The sequence below is a fragment of the Heterodontus francisci genome, chromosome 15, assembly GCF_036365525.1.
Source record: "Heterodontus francisci isolate sHetFra1 chromosome 15, sHetFra1.hap1, whole genome shotgun sequence".
Classification (NCBI taxonomy): domain Eukaryota; kingdom Metazoa; phylum Chordata; class Chondrichthyes; order Heterodontiformes; family Heterodontidae; genus Heterodontus; species Heterodontus francisci.
The window spans coordinates 42,370,373-42,388,413 of record NC_090385.1 but is presented as its reverse complement, the minus strand read 5'-3'; the positions used below and the strand labels follow the sequence as shown (position 1 = coordinate 42,388,413).

The 18,041-nt window shown below is 44.1% G+C and overlaps 1 protein-coding gene across 1 annotated transcript in view; it reads left to right on the top strand.

Annotated features, from left to right (window-relative positions):
- The window catches only part of LOC137377618 (cysteine and histidine-rich domain-containing protein 1-like), a 45,135-nt gene that overhangs the window by 3,003 nt on the left and 24,091 nt on the right, over positions 1-18,041 (top strand). The window contains exons 2-4 of the mRNA XM_068047458.1: positions 7,152-7,201; positions 12,626-12,682; positions 15,946-16,109. Of these exons, the coding sequence (XP_067903559.1) occupies positions 7,152-7,201; positions 12,626-12,682; positions 15,946-16,109 (271 nt within the window). The remainder of the gene's footprint in view (positions 1-7,151; positions 7,202-12,625; positions 12,683-15,945; positions 16,110-18,041) is intronic.

Here is an 18,041-nt window from a genome sequence, read left to right as displayed (position 1 = left end):
TGTGCCTGTCGAACATTATCCTGGATCCTTGATCACGCACTGTCACTGCACTGACAATCAGGATGGTGATGGCTATGCCCAACTATCACATTTTGATGTGCACTCTGAGTCCTCATTTGTGTTCCCTCGTTGGCAGAAGTGGCTGCAACGATTTGTGGGTGCAATAGATGGCTTTGGAATCACCGATGATAAGAGAAAAAAGGCCTTACTTCTCCATTATGGAGGAGAAGAATTGGAAAATATTTTTGAGACATTTACGCCTGTGCAAGATGATTATGGCTCAGCAGAAAGTGCACTAACCGCTTATTTCATGCCCAAGAAGAATGCAATATACGAAACAATTATTTTACGACAAACCAAACAAGACACACGATTGAGACAATAGGCAGCCAAATGTGCATTTGGTGACGTCAAACAGGAAATAAAAACACAAATAATTGAAGGTTGCTTCTCCAGTCAAAAATGCAGAAAAACACTCAAGAAAGACAGAAAGTTGTCAGAGCTGCTGGAGCTTGCAAGATCACTATCCCTTTCAGAGTCTAGAGCTGCTGAAGTTGAGGCTGCCAACAACAACTGTCACACTTTAAGCTCAACTCCTGTGAACGGTGTTACTGCTTATGTGTCAGGCAATCACATGCAAAGCAACAACAGCAATCTCACGAACAAGATCATGACTTGTCCAAGCACTGTGCCGGTACTTAGCGACACCAGACATTATGCCGTGCTGCTGGCAAGCAATGTAAAGCTTGTGAGAAACTCAACCATTTTGCTCATGTTTGCTGCTCATCAACAAAATCAAGGGATGGCGCAGTGGTTAGCACCGCAGCCTCACAACTCCAGCGACCTGGGTTCGATTCTGGGTACTGCCTGTGCGGAGTTTGCAAGTTCTCCCTGTGACCATGTGGGTTTTTGCCGGGTGCTCCGGTTTCCTCCCACAGCCAAAGACTTGCAGGTTGATAGGTAAATTGGCCATTGTAAATTGCCCCTAGTGTAGGTAGGTGGTAGGGGAATGGAGGGAAGGTGGGGATGTGGTCGGAATATGGGATTAATGTAGGATTAGTATAAATGGGTGGTTGATGGTCGGCACAGACTTGGTGGGCCGAAGGGCCTGTTTCAGTGCTGTATCTCTTAAAAAAAACTTTAAAAAAGACTGTAGTACCGATACTACCAAAAAGTGCCATGAACCTGTACCACACCATAAGGGTGCAAGAATGTAGCCAATGTAGAGATACATGACCCTGAATATACTTTTGTGCTCTCCTCTGGACACAGCAACCAGCCACGTGTGACAGTGACCATTGGCTGCTCGACAGTAGATGCTCTCATAGATACAGGAGCATCTGTCAACGTCATGGGAGTTAAAACGTTCAACAACCTTCAGGACTGCCCCATTTTTTGCAAACCAAGGAATTCAAAAATCTTCCCCTACATCAGTAACAAACCATAGAAAGTTCTTGGGACTTTTGAAATGCTAGTCACATTAAAAGACACCAGAAACAATACTGTATTCTATGCATATCTGGAGAAAGTGACATGTTCATCAGTTTCCACATAGCAACAGATCTGTGCATGATTGCGGTCACATACACAGTTCTTACATGTACCAACAACATTCTTGAACTGTATGCTGACCATGGCTTTCGCCAAACTGAAGGGTGCTGCATTCAAGCTTCACGTAGATCCCAAGATGCGTCCAGTCGTGCATCAACATAGACAAATACCGTCCCATGTCAGAAAGCAGACAAGGAAGGAAGTTCAGTGCTTGCTTGATCTCAACATCATTGAGAATGTTAGGGATGAACCCACCTCTTGGGTCTCACCCATGCAAGTAGTCAAGAAACCCAAGTGTGAGAACAAGATCAGAATCTGCATCAATATGCAGTCACCAAACCAAGCAATCCGAGAAAGACATTTGACACTGACAATTGACGATATTATAGAGAAAGTAAATGGTTTTGCTAAACTTGACCTTAATGCAAGCTGCTATCAAATCAAGCTTGCAGACGAATTTAGTTATTTAAATGTTCTCCATTCACATCAGGCTCTTTCGATACAAAAGGCTCAACTTTGGAATCAACTGAGCAGCCGAGGTATTTCAACACATGATTCAGTCTGCACTGCAAGGGCTTGAGGGCACGCTGAATGTCAACGATGACATTTGCATCTACGGTCGCGCTGACACGCCTACATGCATGCCTACAACGTCTTGGAGAATACAGCCTCACCCTGAACAAAGACAAGTGCCTGTTCACTGAAAGCAGAATCGAATCCTTCGATCATGTATTCAGCAGTGAAGGAGTCTCACCTGATCTACGGAAAGTTGAAGCCATTGCAAATGCTGCAGATCCTACGAACGTGCATGAAGTCCGGAGTCTGCTCAGGCTCATCATATACTGTAGTCGGTCCATTCCTGACCTCTGTACACTGTCTGCCCCCTTACATGATCTGACAAAAGAGATCACCAAGTGACAGTGGTCTGAATTACGCAAACAGACTGTACATCAGATGAGCAAGTTGCACAAATGCCTTCTTTGACCCCAAGAAAACTAGCTAGCAGTGGATGCGAGCCCAGATGGCTTGGGTGCAGTTCTTGTGCAGAAAGACAAAGCAGGTCACCCATCAATTGTCACAATGGCAAGAAGATCATTAACGCCCTGTTATGATCAGGTGAGGAAGGGGTCTCAGGCTCCCCCTTTCACCCCTTCTCTGGTTTGGCCATAACAGAGTTTATTCTTTTAAGACAGTGATTTTAGCTTACCACCTCAGTGAGCCTTTGCTCACTGTTCCTCGAATATAATTACAAATGAACCAATCAAACAGGTTTTCTTTGGTTTAACAAGAAAGATGTAAGTTTATTGACCTTATCACTCTAAACTGGTTACAATTACTAAAACATGCGCATATCCACACTCATATGCCTACAAGAGGCACATACACACAAATAGATACAGAGGGGAAGAAAGAGTTGGGCGGTCGAAGTCAAGTTGGTAATAAATGGAATGTAAATACTGAGTTGTAATGTCCTTAACTGAAGTTAAAGTCTTGGAGTCCTTGCTGGGGCCACATGCACAATTTCAGGGTTGCTTCTCTGGTTCCAGAAGGCCGAAGGGAGGTTTAAACTGTCTCCATGGTAGTCGCCTGTAAAGTTCTATAGACTTGAGGCTTAGAAGCTGCCACCGTGGTTCACCTGGGACTTTGCTGGAGGGAGACAGAGAGAGAGAGAGAGCGAGATCCTTTCTCTTGAAGTTCAGATGTAGTCTCTCTTCTTTCCCTGAGGCACAATTCAAAAACCTCAGTGTTACACCAGCAGATGTATCATGTAACCATCTCTTTGTTTGAAACAGCAGTTCCTGGAGGATTGTTTAAATTTCAGAGTCTTTCAGACATACTCGGTTGGGGGGCGGAATTTGGCTCTTTCAAAGTGAAAAGGTGTCGACGTCTTTTGATTACCACTATTGACAAAACCAATCTCTCTAACTGAATCAGGGAGCACCCCCCATTGTTCCAGCTAGACTGGGGTAATTTACTTCTGTCTCTCAGCCAGCCTTTGTCTTCTCAACATGTAAATGTGTGTCACCATTCTTAGCTGTTCAGTTCTGCTTTTTAAAAAAAAAAGTTATTTGTAGTGTCCAGTAAAAATTTCTCAAGCAGCGTTACATACGATGAAATTAATATTTTTCCATTTGGCATGTGTGATTTCCGTCACAGCCCGTAGAACAACGATATTTGCAAAGAGAGAGAGAAGCACTCTCAATTACCTGGAGCATCCTACATTTTCATCTCTACTTGTATGGAAGCGAGTTTGAAGTGATAATTGATCATAGGCCACGAGTGAGCCTGTTTAACAATCAGCATAGCCACCTACTCGAATAGAACATTGGATACTCAAACTACAAGAGTACAAGTTTCATGTTAAGTATCAGCCAGACAAGCTTAACCCAGCGGACTACCTTTCGCACCATCCTTTGCTGACAACTACCAGTCGCAAGAACAGACTGCTGACAACATCTTAACTATGTAAATGCCATGCCAAAGTTGCTAAAATTAACTGACACAAAATGGTAACAAAACAAGATGAAGCGTTGCAGCTATGTATGACAGCTACGGAATCTCTAAATTGGAAAGACATGATTGAGAGAGCGTTTACAAACAAAATCGCTCACACGCTACAAGGTCTTCAGAGTGTTCGAAATGCATTCACAGTTGCAACTGCTTCTGAACTCGTGTTACACGGCAACTGCATTGTCATTCTGCAGTATTTAAGAGAATGTGTTGTAGAAATAGCACATGAGGGCCACCACGGAATTGTCAAAACAAAGCAACTTCTTCAGGAAAAGGTATGATTCCAGGAATTGGCCGCATGGTGGATCACAAAATCAATCAGTGTTTGCCATGTCAAGCAACCATCATGTCAAATCTGGACAGAGTAGATAGAGAGAAACAGTTCCCACTCGTGAAAGGATCGAGAACAAGAGGGCACAGATTTAAAGTATTTGGTAAGAGAAGCAAAAGTGACATGAGGAAAAACTTTTTCACACAGCAAATGGTTAAGGTCTGGAATGCACTGCCTGTGGTGGAGGCAGGTTCAATTGAAGCATTCAAAAGGGAATTAGACAGTTATATGAAAAGGAAGAATTTGCAGGATTATGGGGAGAAGGCAGGGGAATGGAACTGAGGGAGTTGCTCTTTCAGAGGGCCGGTACGGACATGATGGGCCGAATGGCTTCCTTCTGTGTTGTACTGATTCCGTAATCTTTGTGTTCCACTCAACATGTCTGAGCTACCTGCAGTCCCATGGACTGAAGTCAGTGTAGACTTCGCAGACTTGCCCACTAATGAGCACTTTCTTCTTGTAACTGACGCCTACAGCAGATTTTAAATCATAGGAATAGTTACCTCAGCGAAAGCAGTCGTCCCAAAGCTTGACCAGATTTTCGCATTGATTGGAGTCCAATGGTGAGAAGTGACAATGGACACCCATTCAACAGCGCTGAGATCAGTAAATTCACGAACTAGCTTGGCTTCACTCACTGAAAAATCACATCCTGTTGTACTCGAGCCAGTGGAGAAGTTGAGAGATTCATGCGTACATTGATAAAAGTGATTCATACAGCTACTGCTGAGAGCAAGTCGTGGAAGCAGGAGTTGTATTGTTTTCTTCGCAATTACAGAGCAACTTCTCAGTCGCCCACTGGAAAGCCTCCAGCTACGCTCACATTCGCACATCCTATGTCTTCCTGAGCAACCCCACAAAGCTACTAATTAACACACAGGCGAGTGTGATTGTGGACAGAAAGATCGCATGAAAGCAAACGCACAGCAAAACATGAAATTCAGAACTACACCGCTAAAGCAAGGAGACAAAGTGCTTGTGAAACGTGATGGTCATGTTGGAAAAAAAACAACCCCCTTTGACATCCAACCATTTGTTGTGACCAACACAAAAGGATCAATGATCACTGCTAAGTGTGGTTCACAAATCATCACACGAAACACATCATGCTTCAAAGTGTTGCAAACACCATCTGCAAGCGTTGCGTCTGATCTACACATCGACACTTCAGATGAAGCACATGGGTTAAACGAGACAACACCTGATGTCACATGTTGATATCCTACTAGTGAGCAAAATGTCTGCCATACTTAAGCGATTATGTTACAAACTGAAGTAATATGCAAACAGAACAATGTAAACAAACCATTGAAACTCTCATTTACCAAGAGGGGATGGATGTAGTGTATTCTTTTGAGGCCACTGTATATGCTTGCTGTTTCATGCGCTGTGTGCGATAATACAGTTTCAGTTTACAGCAGCAATCCAGAAGGCAGTACCGTGAGTTTCTTCCAGAGATGTACAATAGCAGATTTACAATGTGAGATCAATGTGTCTCAAGTTCCATCTCATAATGATAGCATCGTATCCCTGGCATCATCCTGGTAATTGACACTGTATACTCTTTATGATTTTTAATCTATCTAGTAACTTCTGGAAGTGTAACTGTATCATTACTTTGCTATTGTATTCAAATCCCTGCTTATAAAACCAAATGTTACTGGCCTTTTATGGCTTTATTTTTTTATTCATTCATGGGACGTGAGCGTCGCTGGCAAAGCCAGTATTTGTTGCCATCTCTAACTGCCTTGAGAAGGTGGTGGTAAGCCACCTTCTTGTGCTGCCGCAGTCCATATGATGTAGGTACACTCACTGTGCTGTTAGGAAGGGCTTACCAGGTTTTTGACCCAGTGACACTGAAGTAACGGCAATATAGTTCCAAGTCAGGATGGGGTGTGGCATGGAGGGGAAGACGCCCTTTGGTCTTCCCGAAACTTGCTGGTTTTCCAGCGCAAAGAGTTGTCCATGACCGAATGTTGCAGACTGGCACATTCCAAGGTCCAGGAGTACGTGCTGAGGGACGCACTAAAGCTTGGGGCAGCCGCAGCAAAGGCTCAGTGGGAAAGACCACTGTGTAAGGTCCCCCCACCAAGCTGAACAGAGGGGCTGGATCCATGGGAAACCCCTCGAACTGTATCGGGAAAATTTTCGTTTGCTGTAAAATGTAAAAATGTATATGGCATGACAAATGAAATGGAAGGGTTGTGAGGCAACTCATGATTGTATTGAAGGAAGCTGATCTCCTTTGCACTGTTTGTATTTTTTGACTCGGTGCTGTTTGAAACTGTTTGGTAATGTATTTTTTGCAGATTTTTATGAATAAAGTATATTTTGGAAATAAAGAAACAGGAGGGGAACTTGCAGGTGGTGGTATTCCCATGTGTCTGCTGCCATTGTACTTCCAGGTGGGTGAGGTCTTGGGTTTGGAAGGTGCTGTCGAAGGAGGCTTGGCGAGTTACTGCAGTGCAACAGTGGTGGAGGGAGTGAATATTTAAGGTGGTGGGTGGGATGCCAATCAAGCTGACTGCTTTGTCCTGGATGGTGCAAAGCTTTTTAAATGTGGGAGACAATTCAATGCATTTTGATTTCATTAGTGTACTGGTATGAAAGTGATAGCTTAAAGAATATAAGCAAGCATATCTCGTAATGCCCTTTGTCAGGGAAGCTTGCACAATTTGTATCACTTCTTCCCTTTTCACTGTTGTGCACTCCTAATTTTAGTATGTTCATTGTAAGCTTTTGCCTTTTTCTCCAACAGATGCTTGCTGTTACCATCCAGGGGTTCCCATCTTCCATGATGCACTCAAGGTAGGTTCAAAAGTACAAACTATTTCCAGGTATAATTAAATCCTGCTAAACACGGGAAATTAGATTGCATTGAACTGGGTGTTTTTTTTAATTTGTTCGTGGGATGTGGGCGTTGCTGGCCAGGCCAGCATTTGTTGCCCATCCCTAATTGCCCTTGAGAAGGTGGTGGTGAGCTGCCTTCTTGAACCACTGCAATCCTTTGGGTGTAGGTACACCCACAATGCTGTTAGGATGGGAGTTCCAGGATTTTGACCCAGCAACAGTGAAGGAACGGTGATATAGTTCCAAGTCAGGATGGTGTGTGGCTTGGAGGGGAACTTGCAGGCGGTGGTGTTCCCATGCATCTGCTGCCCTTGTCCTTCTAGGTGGTTGAGGTTGTGGGTTTGGAAGGTGCTGTCATGGGAGCCTTGGTGAGTTGCTGCAGTGCATCTTGCAGATGGTACACACTGCTGCCACTGTGCATCGGTGGTGGAGGCAGTGAATGTGGAAGGTGATTGGTGATATGCCAATCAAGATGGCTCGTGATGGTCGTGTTTAGAACATTTCTGTAAGGTATGATTCTGTGAGTATGACTATGTCAGGCTGTTGTTTGACTAGTCTGTGGGACTGCTCTCCCAATTCTGGCACAAGCCCCCAGATGTAAGTAAGAAGGACTTTGCAGGGTCGACAGGGCTGGATGTGGCATTGTAGTTTCTGGTGCCTAGGTCGATGCCAGGTGGTCCGTCTGGTTTCATTCCTTTTCTTAGACTTTGTAGCAGTTAGATACAACTGAGTGGCGTGCTAGGCCATTTCAGAGGGCAGTTAAGAGTCAATCACATTGCTGTGGGTCTGGAGTCACATGTAGGCCAGAATGGGTAAGGATGGCAGACTTCCTTCCCTAAAGGGCATTAGTGAACCAGATGGATTTTTGCAACAATCGACAATGGTTTCATGGTCACCACTAAACTAGTTTTAATTCCAGATTTATTAATTGAAAACAAATTCCACCATCTGCCATGGTGGGATTCGAACCCATGTCCCGAGAGCATTAGCCTGGGGCTCCAGGTTATCTGGGTACAGCCTCTAAATGTGAATTGTGGCCTATGTTTCATGACTCACACGCCAAAACTTTTCCCCATCTTTAATCCTTCATGCTATTCAACATTTCCAGTATCGGTCTGTTGAGCCAGCCCCTGGGGAGGAAATTGTCTGACACTCTGATCTGTCATTCCAAACAAACACTTGTGTGTCACATGGCTTCATCCTCTATGCTACTCAGTGGGTGAGACAAAGAGCCTGTAGGTGGAAGTTTGCAGTTACAAAGCTCTGAGTTAAAACACAATGCCCTGGTTAGGAAGGGGTTAATTGAGCCCAATGAAAAGTGTCAGTAATGAGCTCCAACAGCTGGTGGTAAACTCAGCCACCCAGTTGCTCCTGGGACTGAAATCAGAGAATGCACCTCGAGAGCTGAATAAAATAATGTAAGCAGGATGATCTCCCGACTATATGTTTCCATACTTGTTACCACAGCATATTCAAATTAATTCACACATTTCTAATTTCAATATAAAAAACATTACAATTACGCAATTAATTTTTTCACCAGAGTTTTCCTACCTCCTCTCTTGAAGTTAATGGAGTACAGTTCCATGGGTACTGGCCAACTCCGAAGTGATCATTCTCTACATGGGAACCTAAACAGTGAGTGTTGACAGGATATTTTATAGTGGGGCATTAGAAACAACCTGTTCCTGTTCTCACCTAATGTCCAAATACTTTACAGCAGAAGTCACTGGCTGGTGACCAGGCATTAAAAGAATTACAGTACTTAGAAAATAGGACATGGAAACAGGCTATTTGTCTCAACAAGTCCATGTTGGTGCTCATCCTCCACATGGACAGTCCTAATACCATGTACCTGCTCTCTTCCCATATCACGTTCTCTTTTCCATCAATCACGTATAAGAACATAATATCATAAGAAGCAGGAGAAGACCATTTGGTCCCTCGAGCCTGTTTCTCCATTCAGTAAGATCATGGCTGATCTGACTGTGGCCTTAACTCCACTTTCCTGCTTGCACCCCCATAACCCTTTATTCCCATGTAGATCAAAAATCTGTGTAGCTCAGCCTTGAAAATATTCAATGACCCAGCCTTCACTGCTCTCTGGGGAAGAGAATTCCAAAGATTAACGACCATCTGAGAGAATAAATTTCTCCTCATCTCTGTCTTAAATGGGAGACCCTTTATTTTGAAACTATGTCCCCTAGTTTTAGAATCCCCCATGAGGGGAAACATCCTCTCAGCATCTATTCTGTTAAGCTCCCTCAATTTCTTATATGTTTCAATAAGATCACTTCTCATTCTTCTAAACTCCAATGAGTAAAGCTCAACCTGCTCAACCTTTCCTCATAAGACAACCTCATCATCCCAGGAATTAACCTAGTGAACCTTCTCTGAGCTGCCTCCAATGAAAGTATATCCCTCCTCAAATAAGGAGACCAAAACTGTATGCAGTACTCCAGGTGTGGTCTCATCAATGCTCTGTACAGTTACAGCAAGACTTCCCTACTTTTATATTCCATCCCCTTTGCAATAACGGCCAACATTCCATTTGCATTCCCAATTATATGCTGTACCTGCATGCTAACCTTTTGTGATTATTGTATGAGGACATCCAGATCCCTCTTTACTGCAACATTCTGCAGTCCCTCTCCATTTAAATAATATTCTGAAATAAAAACAACAAGTGCTGGAAATACTCAGCAGATCTAGCAGCATCTGTGAAGAGAGAAGCAGAGTTAACGTTCCAGGTCTGTGACCTTCCCAGTTCTGAAGAAAGATCATTGACCTGAAACGTTAACTCTGCTTCTCTCTCCACAGATGCTGCCAGAGCTGCTGTGTATTTCCAGCACTTTTTGTTTTTATTTCAGATTTCCAGCATCCGCAGTATTTTGCTTTTATTAAATAATACTCTGCTTTTTACTTCTTCCAACCAAAGTGAACAACCTCACATTTTCCCACATTATACTTCATCTGCCATATTTTTGCCCACTCACTCAACCAATCTATATCCCTTTGCAGACTCTCTGGGCCCGCACATGTGGCTTTTACTCTCCGGAGCTGATATTATACGCGGCGGCTCATTTACATGTCCGGGGTGAACCGCCTTTCCCGATGATGTGGAGCGGGCAGGTGCTCCTTGCCCAGCAACAGCATCCGGTGCCAATGCACAAGTGCCAGTGCCAGTTTTAAAGGGCTTCAAGCCCTTCCATTGAATTTTACTTTTTAAAGTTACAGGCAGTATAAATTTAATTTAAAAAATTTAAGAAAAGATTCAAGCCCCTCTCCCACCGCCTCCCCCATGACTAAACAATTTATTACTTGCCCTCTCCCCCTGACAAAAATGTACTTGTGATCCCGACCTTCCCCTCCTCTCAAAGTTTATATACTATGAACTTTACCCCTTCCCACCACCCCCTTGAAAACGTTTAACCCTGCTCACCCGCCTCTCGCCCTAAAAACCTATCTCCCGCTCCCAACTAGCGTTCCGTCTTGGACCTTCGTACAGAGATCTGAAGGCGTGGGAGTCCCAGCAACCTACCTGAATATTGCAGTGGAACGGTCAATGGGAGCAGGTAGGTCATTAATTCATTAATTTACATTCATTTAAATATTTAGATTCTGCTCCCATCGCCGAGGAGCAGAGGGCTGCCATGAGGCCTCGCCCCTGCCAGTAATCTGGGGCGGGGCCTTCCTGGCATCGAGGCCTGTGGCAGCCCTCTCCCAGAGGCATTTTCCGGTCCCCCCTCACCCTCGGCCACGACCTCGGAGGGGGCCGGTAAAATTCAGCCTTCTGTGTCCTCCTCACAACTTGCTTTCCTACCTATCTTTGTATCATCAGCAAATTTGGCTACAATACACTCGGTCCTTTATCCAAGTCATTAATATAGTTTGTTAAATAGTTGAGGCCCCAGCACTGATCCCTGTGGCACTCCACTAGTTACAGTTTGTCAACCTGAAAACGATCCATTTATCCCCCATTCTCTGTTTCCTGTTCTTAACTATTGACATGATTTCTACTTCAGTCACCAACTCGGATAGGGTTATGAGGCTGTAGACTAAAAAAGGTTTTTCCTACTGTCTATCCTCATCTTTTACACTCAGTCTTATATCTGTACCTTAGAACAAGAACCCTGCCTCATATATTCCTTCCCTATCCCGGGTGTGCTAATGTCTATTACAGTAGCTCTATTGCCTTAATTGAGATCAGTATTGACCAGGGATTGATCGGGGATATCAAACCTGACTTATGTTATACAGTTGTACATTTGTTTCACCATCACACGTCAAACATGTCCTATTTTACATTATATATTAGCCTACTGGAGAGGAACAATGGCAGAGGGCAAATCACACTCACCCATCAAGAAGTGAACTGGCACAATCAGAGTTTGGACAATCAGCCGAACTTATATAATGGTGGCAAACTCTCAGCATCGGGAATACAAGTCATTGGCAGCTCACCGTTTGGGGAGCTGAAAGTTAGGCTGCGGGACTTACAAGCCTATCATCTCTAATCCCTGTGGCAGAAAAGAGTTTGGGCTCTTGCAGTGGTACATGGAACTAAAGAATGTCCATCTCAGGACTCAACTGCTATGAGATGTCCCAAGACGTTCGCATTTACACATAGCAAGCAGTAATTTCACACATTGCTACCACTCTGGTAACACCAAGGAAGAGCACTAGTTTAGGGTTAAGTGTTCACATAGAGATGCCGTCTTTTAGACGAGACGTTAAACCAAGGTTCTGTCTGCCCTCTCAGTTAGATGATAAAGGTCCCTTGGCACTTTTCAAAGCAGAGCAGGGAATTTCCCCCAACGTCTTGAGCAATAATTATCCCTCAGCCAACATCACTAAAACTGCTTAATTGGTCATTTATCTCATTATTGTTTGTGGGAGCTTACTGTGTACCAATAGGCTGCCATGTCTCTGTATGTTACAACAGTGAGTGCACTTCAAAAACCACTTCATTAGCTGTGAGGTGCTTTCAGACATCCAGAGGTTCTAACAAGCTTTTTTATGCATGTTCTTTCTTTCTTTCATCAAAGAGGAAACATGGTAGTACAAAGAAATTAGGGTATATAACAACCTGGAGTGAGTTTCCCACTTACTTTCTTACATTACCACCTCATTTATCTTCAGTAATAATCATGCCTAAATGTGTGGTCTCCATTCAGCATCTCTCCATGACAGCATGGCAGGAATTCAGCAACTTAGTACCTGGGGTGATGCAGACAGTTCTAACTTGGTGCCTCTCTTGGCTTTGAATCCTTCTGGCTGTTGTCCAAAATAGCAGGCATCAGATCTGCTGTGCTAATGCTTGTCAAATTGGGCAGGTGGGAAAAAAGCAGAATGATTATAATGGTTTCCTATTTCACTTAGGGATGGTCCTGCTGCAAAAAAAAGACAACTGACTTTTCAGAATTTCTGGCAATCCCGGTAAGTAATCTTCAGTGTTCACATTAATACTAGGTAAAGTCGGATTGTCATATTAGTTAATATTTTTAGAAATAATGGGGTCAATTTTACTCCCCTGCATCTCTGAGTTCAAGTGGACTCTGCCCAATGGGATCTAAACTCACTCGTATTTGTGAATCAGGTCATTATAATGGCTCTGATGCTCTCCCCCGGTGCAGAATGTCCCTTGGTTAGGGTTTGTGTGCAATGATGGAGGGGCAAACTTTACTGCTGTACTAGGCCTGAGAGGATTGCAGCATGAATAATGGCTGTCAGCTTTGCATCTGCTGACCAAAACATGAAAAGGCCTGAAGCCATGGTGCATGTCCCACTGACTGCTTCCTGGTGGGACAAATATCAAGCTTGCAAGCCTTTTTGGTGCCTCCAGAGATTTTCTGCCCGTCCCTTCTCATATCTTCCAGTTTTAGTGAGGTTGTGTGCTGTGGCCGGAGCTACTTTTGGGCCTCTGCCAAGCAAAATCCCAGGAAAACAAGTTAGTGGGTCTGGTGATAATATTTCTGCCTCATTAACCATCACATTTACTTACTTGTGCTTCTCCAAGAGCAGGCAATCCTCGCCACTCTCAGGGTATCACGGCTGAACCTTGCTTTTATAAATCTCACCTAATATTCACAAACACACATTTTCCAGCAGGAGAACAAGAATATGAGCAGGAATCGGAACCCTGGCTAAATTATCTTTTTTCTATCACCGGCCTAAGTGCTGAGGCCAATTGTACTGGCTGAGATCAGCTAACTCAGAACAGTTTAGGGCCTTATCTGGCACTTTTCTGGTCTGCATGGTTCAATACGATATTGGATAGTGCACGTATCAACCAAGGCAACAGGAAGTACTCCCATTTAAAGTTTGTTTTGACAGATTTTATTTTCACTGCAATTGTGGCGCATAAAACAGAACAAAATCTGTATTTCCGAAAGTAAGAATTTCTACATCACAGGGCTGATTTCCCTGATGTTTGCACCTGGTGCACTGGTTGGGAAAGTGAGAGAGTAGGTCTAAGGCCTGCTTCTTACCCTATTCATTGAGAGTGGCTTTCTGCACCCATATCCTGCTTTGTGCAAAAATGGCCAGCACATGTCTCATGCAATGTCCTCATTAAGTCACCCAAAATTATTTAAATGCATGTAAAGTGCCTGCTAGTCCTATTTCAAGTTTTTCACCAGGCATGCGTCAGCCTCAGTAAGTACCTACTTTGGGCTGGATTTTGTTGTCTTGCTGCCGGGAGTGGTGGCGGGTGCAGAAAATGGTGCCCGCCCCGCGCGGGATCCGCGCTGCAGCACCGCCACGATTCTGCGGCAGGCGGCCACTTAGCATATTCATAGCGGCCGCCACCTCAATCACATGGCAGGACGGCATTGGCGACACCATTCACAGCATCGCCTGATGTGGCAGCAGGTGCTGGCGCCATTTTTAACAGGCAGCCAGCTATACAGACAGTTCAACAGAATGCAGAGTTGACCCCTTCCCCACCTCGGTGGCACCAGCTTTCCCTGGATGGGAAATTGAAGGCGCGTGAGTGCCACGCATCGCCCCGAAGATTGGGAACTGAAATTAAGATCGCTGCAGGTTACATTTAAATTAATGCAAAGATCTAATTACCATATGGAAAGCAGAGTCCCGTCGCAGAGCGACTGAGGGGCCACCACGGAGCTTCCCTGCCTCCGGGAAGATTGGGCCTGGCATTCCCAGTGTTGGGTTCTGTGGCGGCTGCTGCCGCTCCGATTCTTCGGCCTCTCCCTGCCACAGAACCCGACGTCGGGCTGGGTACAAAATCCAGACCTTTAAATGAGCACTAGAGAGAAGGACCAGTCAGACATTTGGGGAGTGCAATCCTAAAGGTAAGTGCCATTAGCATTTTCACAAATTATTTTACTTGCATTATTTGGTTCATTATCAGAATTATTTTGCATATTTTTCATTATGTGGGCTATGGTTTGGGGTTTAGCCGAATAATACTTTTTCCTAGTTTTTTTGTGAAGGGGTTGTTGCACTTTGAACCCACGGTCTACTCACAGCTGCAATTCATGTTGCTGCAACCCCAGTTCAGAAGTTTGGCATCCTGCTGGGTGTAATCTCTTTCTTTGCTTGTTTTGGATGTAGGTCTGAGGAGGGTGATCTGTTCACTCCTGTTTACAAAGAAGAATGTGAGGCAGGCTCCCCACACACTTCCTTATCCAGTCAATTATGTCGACAGAACCAAGATGCAGCTACCTAAGTACATTTGATCTAAGTATATATACCCCTGGAAACTTTTAAAGTTTGGCCAGGAACAAATAAATCAAAAATATATATCTCAAATCAAACAAGACTGTCAATCAACATGTCTGCTGTGTTGATCTAATAAATGTTAGACCAGATGCATTTGTCAGCAGATTACAAGTTTTATTGGCTTTTATGGAGCAGCCATGGAACAACTATCAAGAAATATTGATCCAAATGAGTTTGGAGTCAGTCACTTAACATCCCAGCTCATTTGTCTCCTAGAATGGATACTGTGGCTGAATGAAATGCAAAATCAAATTCTGGGTTATTTATGTAAATTATCCTGGCTTTAATCCAAAAATTACCATAATAAAAATAAACCATGGATAAAAAAGCAATGTTTTGTCACAAACACTGCGTGGAAGCTTTGCCAGTTCCAGAATTCTTATGAGAATTTTTTCCCTATAAAGTTTAACTAGGCCAATAACCTGAATTGTTTTGAATGAATTTCCAGTATTGCCAAGGAGAAGCTAATGTTGCTGAAACCTGATGTGCAAAGTTAGGACATTTGTTGGATGTTTCAGTAGCACTTTGATCTTTGCTAACCAACTCATCTATTGTTTTTCCACATTTTGTCAGCCAGCTGCCAAAGAGTCTGTGATAATAGATCTAAAATAATGGTTTATGATTGCTCTTCTGTCAAAGATCCTCCTGTTAGGATAGCCAACTGTTCTCTGTAGTGACTCTTTGAAATCTATTTTGGTTGAGAATTTTGATTCATTGTGAATGTACATTCTTTTTGTATCAGCTTGATTTCAAAGACAAGGGAAGTATTGAACTCTGATCAATAGCCTAGTGATTGCAAATTAAGCACTGTAATCTGCTTTTCTATGTTAATGTTTCTGCTTAATTCTACGTCCTAGAATTTCCAATTTCCTCCTTTACCAAAAATCACTAGCTTGTAGGCCCCGGATGAAGTGCTGAATTGATTGGTTTAATTGAGCATTCTTGCTGTGCCTCAGGGATGCACGAAAGGCCACCACTCTAACGTAAAACCTCCAGAACCTCTGAAATCCGAAGTGACATGTAACAAGGATCCAACAGATAACTTGAAGCCACAGTTTGACACAGAGTACATCATCAAGGGAGCCAAGTCAGCAGAGTCAATGAAGAGAGAAAGACCAAGGTACCATGTTTGCACACAGTAATTGGTTTAAAGCATAGAGACAATCTAGCAAACACCTGCTTGACTCTCATATTCAAAAGGCAAAATTACAACAACAAGGAATAAAACAGTAATTTGAATGGTCTGAGGACTGCAAAACTGACCCATAGGATTGGAATTAATTTTTCGGCCCAACTTGGATATACAAATAGATTTGATTACTTATTTCACCATTGTGAATTTGACAAATATCTGCACTAGGTTGATAATCTTGTTCAAAGCCATCTATTCGGGAAACAGAATTGTCATATTGGTGCAAAAGGGAGCATTCTTCTGAGATTAGGTAAGGCACCTTGTCGGCACACTGCAGAGGGAGTTTTATCCTGCATCTAATTTGTGCCAAACTGTACAGAAAATAATCAAAAAGACTAATGGAATGTTGGCCTTTATATTGTGAAGACTAGAATACCAGGGGTTAGAAGTCATGCTTTAACTGTACAAAGCCCTAGTTAGACCACACCTGGAGTACTGTGAGCAGTTCTGGGCACCACACCTTTGGAAGGATATATTGGCCTGGGAGGGAGTGCAGCGTGGATTTACTAGAAAATCATGAGGAGGGATTACAGAAGCTTGGATTGTATTCCCTGGAATTTAGGTTAAGGTTGATTTGAATGAAGTTTTCAAGATATTAGGGGGAACAAATAGGGTAGATAGAAACTATTTCTGCTGGTTAGGGGGGCATAGTCAAAAAATTAGAGCCAGACTTTGAAGGAGTGAAACTGGAAACACTTTTACACACAAAGGCTGGAATTTTACGGCCCCCTACCACCACCCCCGGGAGTTAGCTGGAGGGGGGCTAAAATCGTGTAGGAGGTAAGGGGCGCCGTTCCCATCGCCTACCCACCCCTGCTGCTATCTTATCAGCGGCGTGGGAGGTGGTAAATGGCCTGCCAACCCCAGGCCAATTGAGGCCCTGAAGTGGCCCATTAATTGCCACTTAAGGGCCTCTTTCTGTTACTGCTTGTATCTTAACAGCGGCTTCCGGCACTTCAGCAGCTGAGGAGGCCACACAGTAATTCCTGGCAGCCTCCTTGCGAGCTGCGGGGTGGTGGGTGGGGGATTGCTGATCGGGCACCCTGTGCCCCATGGAGAAGCCCCCCCCCCCGCCCCAACAGTATGAGCCACCCCTGCTAAAACTAACACCCCTGCCCTAGACTCCAACCCATACGCCGCTCGCTGGGGCCCAGCCAATTGTCCCCAGCAAGGCCCGAACCCCACTTCACTTCCTGAAGGGCGACATCCATCGTCCTCTTCTTGCTGGGTGCAGTTCCAGAAATGACCTGATGGCGATGCTGGGACTGAGGGACTGCAGGCTCTCTGGCTGGCAGCTCTTGAAGGCGGCACTTCCTGCCTCAGAGGCGTGGAAGTCCCGACCGAGGCCAATTAAGGGCTTAGGGCATGTAAAATTACAGCCTGACTTCCAGGACCAGCGGAGGCAGACTCGCCTCTGACTTTTTAGCCGGTGGGCGGGGCTGCCACTGCAACCTAAAATTTTGGCCAAAGGGTGGTAGAAGTTTGGGACTCTCTTTCCCAAATGACAGTTGATGCTAGATTGATTGTTCGTATTAAATCTGAGATTGATAGGTTTTTGTTATGCGAAAGTATTAAGGCATATGTGAAAATGGTGGGTATATGGAGTTAGATCGTGGATCAGCCATGATCTCATTGAATGGCAGAACAGGCTCAAGGGGCTAAATAGCCTACTCCTGTTTCTACTTTCCTAGACATGACCTGAAAGTGCTTGATAGAGTAGTAGGGAGTTTTCTGCTTTATTTAATCCATGCTGTACCCAAACTGTGTGCATTTGGTGACTGAGGGGACATAATAGGACAGCATTGGAAGCTTCATTCTCTATCTGGGAGCACTTGACAGTACAATACAGAATGAGTTTAC